The sequence below is a fragment of the Emiliania huxleyi genome (assembly GCF_000372725.1).
Source record: "Emiliania huxleyi CCMP1516 chromosome Unknown EMIHUscaffold_134, whole genome shotgun sequence".
Lineage (NCBI taxonomy): Eukaryota > Haptophyta > Isochrysidales > Noelaerhabdaceae > Emiliania > Emiliania huxleyi.
This window is the reverse complement of record NW_005201249.1, coordinates 252,168-260,112: the sequence shown is the minus strand read 5'-3', so window position 1 is coordinate 260,112 and position 7,945 is coordinate 252,168. Positions and strand designations below refer to the sequence as shown.

The 7,945-nt window shown below is 66.0% G+C and overlaps 3 protein-coding genes across 3 annotated transcripts; 1 reads left to right on the top strand and 2 right to left on the bottom strand.

Moving 5' to 3' along the window:
* Positions 1-366: 366 nt before the first annotated feature.
* EMIHUDRAFT_423339 (hypothetical protein) lies at positions 367-1,086 on the top strand. Its single transcript, XM_005788549.1, has 2 exons — positions 367-605; positions 676-1,086. The coding sequence occupies exons 1-2, from the start codon at positions 427-429 to the stop codon at positions 758-760; spliced, it is 264 nt and encodes an 87-aa protein (XP_005788606.1). The 5' UTR covers positions 367-426; the 3' UTR covers positions 761-1,086.
* Positions 1,087-2,035: 949 nt separating this feature from the next.
* On the bottom strand, positions 2,036-4,399 carry EMIHUDRAFT_226778 (hypothetical protein; the record flags this gene model as incomplete). Its single annotated transcript, XM_005788548.1, has 6 exons — positions 2,036-2,058; positions 2,126-2,330; positions 2,434-3,033; positions 3,189-3,330; positions 3,426-3,544; positions 3,719-4,399. The coding sequence occupies 6 exons, from the start codon at positions 4,397-4,399 to the stop codon at positions 2,036-2,038; spliced, it is 1,770 nt and encodes a 589-aa protein (XP_005788605.1).
* Positions 4,400-5,832: 1,433 nt separating this feature from the next.
* On the bottom strand, positions 5,833-6,488 carry EMIHUDRAFT_440692 (hypothetical protein; the record flags this gene model as incomplete). Its single annotated transcript, XM_005788547.1, has 3 exons — positions 5,833-5,920; positions 5,941-6,245; positions 6,339-6,488. Coding segments are annotated over 3 exons (540 nt in total), but the record flags the coding sequence as incomplete, so codon positions are not given.
* Positions 6,489-7,945: the final 1,457 nt, after the last annotated feature.

The following is a 7,945-nucleotide window of genomic DNA, read 5'->3' as shown; positions in this document are numbered from 1 at the left end:
AGCAGCACCAACTCGCTCGACAAGGACTTCCCTGCCGACCGCATCTACCTGGCAGAGGTGAGCCTGAGCGATAACAGCGACGGCGCCCCCGACGGCGTAACGGCCGTCTCGATCTCGGACCACACGAGCTTCTCAAGCTTCACCTACTCCCACAACGTGGAGGGCACCGCGGTCGCCCGCTATGGGTCGTCGGAGGACAGGTACCTCTTCCTGTGGGCCGACCGCAACGAAACCACCATCCGCTGGGCCGACCTGGAGCTCGAGCCCAACCTTGTCATTCACAAGGAAAAGGGGAGCATGTCGTTCGAGTTATCGACCTTTGCTTCGTGGTCCAACCGCCCTGTGGTCGGCCTGGACGTCGATTCCGAGACCGGCGACATCTACCTCGTCACGTCGTACGACGCCGGCTCCGAAGCTTCTAACGCCATGGTCAGTGCCGACAACGGCCCTTACAGGAGTGCGACGTCAATAATCGGAAACGTCGACACGACCGACGGGAACGTTGTGATCTACAACGAACCGGGGAAGGTCTCGCACCACGAAGGGTTTAAGGTCGAGACAGTTGCTCGCGCCCAGAACATCTCAACCAACCCCTTCATGACCAAGTGCGTGCCCCTTCTGTACTTTGCGTGCCCCCTCTCACCAATTCACTACACACATACCTCCGCGCCCCAGGCACCCGGCGACCTTCATCGGCTCGGACGACGAGAACTACGGCGGCACCATCCGCAAGATTCAGTTTGGCCTGGGGGAGCCCTAGGAATGCGGCCGCTCAGCTCGCGGGCCACCAGCCCACGATCCGCTCCCTCTGTCGCGGGTCGCAAGGGGGTTGGTCCCGCTGCATGACGCGCACTAGGAGCCGCCGCCGCCTCTCTCTGGCGGCATCCAGATAGGGGCTGCCCGGACAGCGCGGCGGCGTGGCAAGCACCCGCGCGCCACAACGAGCGTGGCGGGCGACGCCTCGGGCCATGACTCTCTGTGCACACGTACACACACAGCGCGCTACATCGCGCTCGGCTCTCGCGCTCCCCGGACTGCTATCCCCACTGTGTCTGAGTGTCTGAGCTCTGACACTGCTTTATAAATAAGCCTTCTCGACCATCGTCCATCGACCAGGTTGCAGGTACGAGAGGTAGGGGTGGGGGACCAGGATCCAGGTGGTCCGACGTCGCCCACGCCCTCACATAGTGATGCTAATAGCGTAGGTCCTGGGCGCCCCTAGGGGTCCCTCACCCGGCTGGTATAGCTCCTTGGGCTTGGATACCGCCCGTTTCGGGCGCCCTCCGGGGGCCCCTTGCGCTCGGGCAGCAGGGGCATTGGCCCCAGACCCCCGGGGCGAACCCTCCGAGGCGCGACCGGCCTGATGGGCAGAGCGTGTCATCGGTGTCGATCTTTGCGATCAGAGCGAGCGCAAGGCCAAGCCGGTCCTACCGGCGATGCGCACGCGCTCGACAGGGAGGATGTGGCCCTCTGAGTTAATCTCGAGGAGTTAATGATAATGTGTGTACGCCAACTCAGGGTGTGTGAGAAAAACGCTGCACTATTGAGAAAAAAATAAGGACAACCCGGGCCCGACACGCGCGCCAGAGGACGGATATCAGTGATGACGAAACAGAAGCTAGCGCAGACGAGGGCAGGGCAGACCCGGGGACGGCGGAGTCGGAGCAGACGGCATCGGCTGCCGAGGAAACGTTGGGAAGAGGCACGAGGAGGGCGGCGACCTCAACCGACTATGGAGGACCCGTCACCAGACGACGCAGGGCGGACGACGGGGAGGCGGAGCAGACGCGCAGGGCGAGACGAGGGAGGGAGCAGGATGTTGCGGAGATCAGCAGGAGGATGTACGACGAGATTAGGAGCAGCAGGGACCCGAGGGACCATGTGCGGAAGACGGCTAGTGCTAGTCCCCCATCGGGAGGACGACCCCGGCTAGTCGCCGACCACACCCACAAAGAACCCTGCACAAAGACCGCAGGGCGGGGACCTGTTCCTTTTTACCCATCTCCTAGTAGAGGTGTCCGTTTTATTTATTTATTTACACGCGCGCCATCGGCATCGCTTGAACAGCGATCAGAACTTGACGCGGTAAACGACGAATGCCTCCCCAAAGCCGGTCCTATGACACCCGCTGCGACCAGCGCTCCCGGTATGCCCTCGCCGAGGGAGTTGCCGCCACGCGCAAAATCAAAGCTCATGACGAACTCATCCGGTGACTGGATGTGCGTGTCAGCCTGGGCGGGTGTCGAGAGGGCTCCGTGGGGTTGGTCAGCGGCGACGCTGTACTGTGCGTCCTCGCCGTAGGCCTCCTCGCCGCGCGCGTCGAGTTCGCCCTCGCCGAGGTGATCCGAGTAGAGGATCCAGATAGCCAGCTCGCCCCGGTCGATCGTTCTTCTGCTTGGTCAGATACATGGGCAGCATCGCGTTCCCTCCCACCCGCTTGGGCACTGGAAGCGGCAGAGCCACCTTGTTGGACATCCACGAGTCGCCTGGGGTGAAGACCACAGACGCCGCAAACTTCTCCGGTCGCACGACTGGCGTCGGCGCTTTGGATGGCGGCGGAGCCCCGCGACGCTCGAGCGCCGCCTGCAGGCGCTCTGCCTCGTCGAGCTTGTCGCTGATCGACCGGTTGCCCTCTTGTAGCTGTAGGGCCGACTTGAGATGCATGATGCTGACATCGACCTCCTTGGCGGCCACTTTGCGCAGCCGCAGGGCCTCGGCAGCGTCTGTCTGGCCGCGCGCCTCCGCAGCGTCGACCAGCCGAGAGCGTAGGGACTGCACCCCGAGCGTGGCTCGTCCGAGCCTGAAGAGCGCCTTTGCGTTGCCGCCCATCATCCTGGAAAGTTTCGCGGCGTCTTCGGCGTCGTACGACGCTCGTTTGTACGCGTGGACGCGCTCCTCGCCGTAGCCGCTCATCGCATCAGCGAGCTCGAGATGGCAGGCCGCCCGGTTGTTGAGCAGCGGCAGCAATGTGCCGATGTTGAGGCCGTCTCCGCGCCCGTTAGGACCGCCGAGCGCCTCGTCGTACGGCTCTACCTGCGCAGCGCGCCGTGGTAATCTTTGCGACGGAAGCACTCGTTCCCTGCGTTCTTGAGCTGCTCAAGCGCGGCCCCGACATCGCGGTGAGCCAGCGATACGTTTTCTTTTGATCGGGCTTATCCGCTCGTAAACGCGTCCAGCCTTCACGCGACCCCCTCCCCCTCCTCTGACACGAGCGCCACCATGCGTCGCACCGCCGCCTCGCCGCCGAGCGCCTCGGCCAGCTCTGGCGGCACGCCGCGGGAGATGCAGACCTTGGCCTGCGCCTGCTCGCTCATGAAGGGCGCGACGCACCTGCCAGAGGGAGAGGAGGGAGAGGGCGCTCTCGACGGGAGAGGGTGCGCACACACCGCCGCCCTAGCCGCCTCCCCCTCCCCCGCGCCGCGCACCGCCAGACCAGCGCGGCGACGGTGGGCGCGTTGAGGACGTAGCACTTGTAGAGCAGGTCGGGGAAGTGCTCGCTCCCAATGGCGAAGATGCGCTTGATCGCCGGCCGGTGGGCTCGCACCTCCGGGAGGGGGCGGGTGGCGTGGGTGGAGTGGCTGGGGGTGGGGCACCGGGAGAGGGCTCGACACTCGGTCTGATGCGCGGCTGTCTCCCGCGGGAGGGACCAGAGGGGCCACCTCGGAGTCAGGCCCCTAGGGTCGACGAGGTGTCTCGAGAAGTGTCTCGGAAGTGTCACCTCCGAGAGGAAGCTCCAGGCAGAGAGGTCGGCGCAGTCGTACACATCGTACGTGCCGCGGACGGGATCGCCGCGCCGCCGGCTGCTGTCGCCGAGCAGCCGCTGCGCGCCCTCGAACCAGAGCGCGACGAAGTGCATCAGCTCCTCCTCGTCAAACGCGGCGAGCGTCGCCGCCACCTGCAGCTGCGACAGCCTCGCGTAGCAGACAGGGCTCCCGTCTGGCACCTCGCTGCCGGGCAGGTAGGCGAACGGCCACCGGTCCCTCGCCGGGTGCTCCTCCACAGCTCTCCAGAGCTCGGCGTCGTCCGCGACGAGGCCATTCGCCTGTCGGAACGAGAGCGTGTCGGCAATGCGCACTGCCGCCGCCTCAGGATCGTTGCCGCCGGTGCGGAGGTAGGCGAGCGCGCACGCGTCGCCGCCGCCCCTGGCGTGGCGGAACTGCCGCCACGCCGGCTCGAGGGAGGCCCAGTCGGCTAACCGCCGCAGCGATTGCACAAGCGCGGCCAGCGCGGTTGCCTCCTCAGAGTCGTCCAGCTCAGAGTCGCACTGGGAGGCCGACGCCAGAGCCGCACCAGCCACGGCGGCTGCTGCTAGCCACGAATGACCGCGGCGATGCCGAACGGGGAAAGAAACGTGAGCAGGCGCACGGATTAGGGAGCGGCGTAGTAGCACGCCCAGCATCGGCAGGGTCGCGAAGAAGAATTTTACCGCCACATGCGGCCCGCTGGGTGCGCTTCTTAGCTCCCCGGCCCTGGATGTGCGGTTAATGACTGCACTCCAAGTGCTCCAAGTGCGTGCAGACGATGTAGAGTGTACTGTTTAAAATCCCTGTGTGGTGGCGGCGTGCCGTCCTCCCATCCCCCCCTTGGGTTGTCTGTTTTCTTTCTTTGTGATCTGTGATCTGTGAGGGTCCGCCCGCAGGCGCATTTTGTATACCGAGGCGGTGCCCGGTGCCGAACCTGTCGGACCTTAAGAGACAGCGTTGTAGATCCCTGGGCGAGGAGGGTGGTGGAGAGGGCGGTCCGGCGGCGGAGCACCCACCTCCTCCCGGCGTGCCGGGAGGCAGGATGTCATCCCCCGTGATCCAGACTACCCCGTTGGAGGTAGGCCGCTCGTCTAGCCAATCAGCCTTAAGCGAGCGGCCTGGCCACGTTGGAATGGCCGGGTGGAGAGAGGGGCGGAGTCGGCTCGGAAGCGCGACTGCGCAGCCACGGGGACTGCCAGCCCACTCTCGTCGGGTTGAGGGGAGGACGACTGTCTCCGCAGGACCTCAGTTACGAGCCGTCCTCCCCTCGAGACGCGAGGCCAGTGCACTTGGGGCCGAGCCCCAGCGTACACCGTCCCACGCGCCTCACGCGGCCTCTGGCTGGAGCGGGATCGCAAGCGAGTCCCCCAGGCCGGCGCGCGTCTTCCGAGAGAGGAGCAGGAGCGAGGGAAATTCTTAGTAAGCCGGCATGCAGATGCATGCACGGCCGTTCAGAAACTCTCCAGCCGTTGGAATGGCTGCGCTCCCGCCCCTCACGCCGGGTGGACAAGCGGGGGGGAGGTCAGGCATGCCGACCTTTCGGAGCCCCCCCTCGTAGACGTGTGCCGCTGGGATCATTCCAGTACGCCCTCTCTCCCCATCTCTCACGGTTGTCGCCAAGGTGATGCGCGACGGCGCGCTGCGCTCGCTCGGCGCGTTTCAGTCGGCGGAGAAGGCCGCGGCCGCACACGCCGCGGCAGTCGGCGAGGCGCCCGCCACGTCGCTCGCGGCCCAAATGGCCGAGCAGCAGCAGGTGGCGGAGGAGCAAGTGGCGGAGCAGCAGGTGGCGGCGGCGGCCACTGCGATCGCGCCAGACCCCGCGCCCCTGGACGGCGTCGGGCCGGCTGCGGTGCCTCCGTGTGGGGCCTAGGCCTTTGGGCGGAGGCGCGGCTGGCGAGGACGGAGGTGAGGAAGGCCCATGCTTGGCCCATGGCGCGTGAGGACGTCGTCGGCGGCGGGGGTTGTGCTCTGGGTGCGGGGGGTTGCGGGGTTGCAACGGCGCGGGGAAATTCAGACGGGGGCGGCGCGCGGACCTCTGCTTTTCATTGAGCGACGAGAGCCGTGCTTCTTCAGGACGATTGTGGTGTTTGGGCTACCATCTATCAAATTTGGTGTTTGGGCTACCATCTACGAAACGATTTGATACAAGAATGCACCAAGCACTGAGCACGTGCACAGATGCGCGGCCCGGGTCGGTGTGTCGGGGCGGGCGCCCGCCTTCAAGTTGCCGAGAGGAGCCGGCGCCCGGTCCGGCCAGAGCCGCACGCGCAGCGTGCTCGCGCGGGCATCTCTAGTGCCTAATCTGCTATTGCACCGCGCCTGTTGCTGCTCTAGATGGTGCCGGGGCGCTTCATGCGGGAGCCCTTGGTCTTGGGCGGTGGCGCCGGCTTCTTGGCAAACAGACCGCCGAGGAAGGTCTTCTTCCACTCGGCCTCCTCCGACTGGGTGGTGCCCGAGGAGACGGCGGCGTCGGGCGCACGCGAGCCCACGGTGTAGCCCCACCTGGATCGGAAGGTGATGCGCGTGAGCTTGATGCCTTTGCCGCTGCGGCTGTCGGGTGTTCCTGTCGGAGTCGGAGCATCTATTCAGCCTCACAGCGGGTTGCCGGCCTTGCCAGGCTTCTGAGCGTTGGGGCCAGACATGACAATGCTGCTCCGCGAGCCGCGGAGCGCAGACGCCGGCGCGGTGAAGGCGGCGGCGAGCGCGAGGCACAGCGCGAGGAGGAGGAAGCGGAACATGGTTTCTGCGGGCAGGGATGACCAAGAGTGGTGAGGCGCGTGCACCGTCGGTGCGTTGTCGGGAGGCCCTATCCAGTGGGGCGTGTTAGAGGTGCTCTCTGGTGCGAGCGATCTCTTGGAAATCCAACTGTACTGTGCTTTCTTTTTGAGCTTAGCCTTCGATGTGATGAAACAAACGCAAGGCGGACATGGCATATCGCTCTCGGGCCCACAGACATCCCGCACACCCGCCGCCCCCGCGCGCGCCCCACCTCGGCCGGGAGAAAGGGGAGTGACAGTTTGGGATGAAAGCCCGCGAGTATGTTGAGTCCTGGCTCAACAACGCAGGGAACAAGAGGGGGTGGTCCGGCTCACAGGTCCGGCTCACGCGCCTCGAGCTTACCATCTACCGCACTGGTCACTTCCGCCCCCTCGCTCCCAACCCACTCACCTCGCCCCGGGCCGCGCCGCGCGATCTCGGGCGATCTCGCGCTATCTCGGGCGATCTCGGGGCCGCGCCGCGCTATCTCGGGCGATCTCGGAGCGTCGCTCGCGCGGCGTCACACCTGCTCAAAAAGGAAGGAGGTTGGAGGCAGGAGGTCACGCCCCATCCAGAGCGCCGTCGTCACCGGGTTTTTGGCCCCCGGGTCGTCGCCCGACGGTTGCTGCGCGGGGCAGCAGACCATCGGACGGCGCGACGACGCCCCGTCCGGCACGCTCCCCCCTCCACCCGGCTATTGCCGCACGAGCGCCCTCAGCGGCGGATTTTTTCCCTCGCGCTTCCTTGGGCCCCCGGCAACGCCGACGGACTTCCCGTCCCCCCACCTGCGCCGCAATCAAGGTCGGCGCCGCGCCCCTTGGTGTCTGTGCATGTCCCGCGTGCCCGCCCGCCAAGGCTGGTGCCAAGGCCAACTCAACTGCCAAGGCTGGTGCCAGGGCCAAATCAACTGCCTGGCTGGTGCCAAGGCTCAAAGGCTCTCCTCTCTCTCTGCTCGCTCCGCCCTCTCTCTCCCTCCCTCCCTCCCTCCCTCTCACCCCCTCCCCTCTTCTCTCCTCTCCCCCTCCTCCTCTCTCCTCTCTCCTCCTCTCTCCTCTCCTCTCCTCTCCTCTTCTCATCCTCTCCCCTCTCCTCCTCTCCTCTCTCCCCCCCTCTCTCCCCCAGCAGCTTCCTCGAGGCCGAACAGGTAGATCCTCCCTGATCGCTAAGCTACCACAGGGGACAGCCAGGTAGTAGACGTCGTCCGCCGCCGCCTCCGCCGCCCGCGTGCCTCCGCCCCGCTCAGCAAAAAATCAGCATTATATCAGGAGGTGCCAAAGCAGCAGTATCTCCATGAGGTGAGCGTCGTGCGTTTTGCCGCCGCGTGCCGCCGCCGCGCCGACTGGCTCCCGGTTCGAATCGCCCTTCGCGGAGCGAACGCGGCGACACGAGCGCACGTCGCGCGCGTGTGCGCCTGCGACAAGACGAGACGAGACGAGAAGAGAAGG

Excerpts from the sequence above, each read along its gene's own strand:
- EMIHUDRAFT_423339 (XM_005788549.1), top strand. The coding sequence starts at position 427 with ATGGTCAGTGCCGACAACGGCCCTTACAGGAGTGCGACGTCAATAATC. Across the intron at positions 606-675 it reads ACCAACCCCTTCATGACCAA|GCACCCGGCGACCTTCATCG; the intron begins GTGCGTGCCCCT and ends TCCGCGCCCCAG.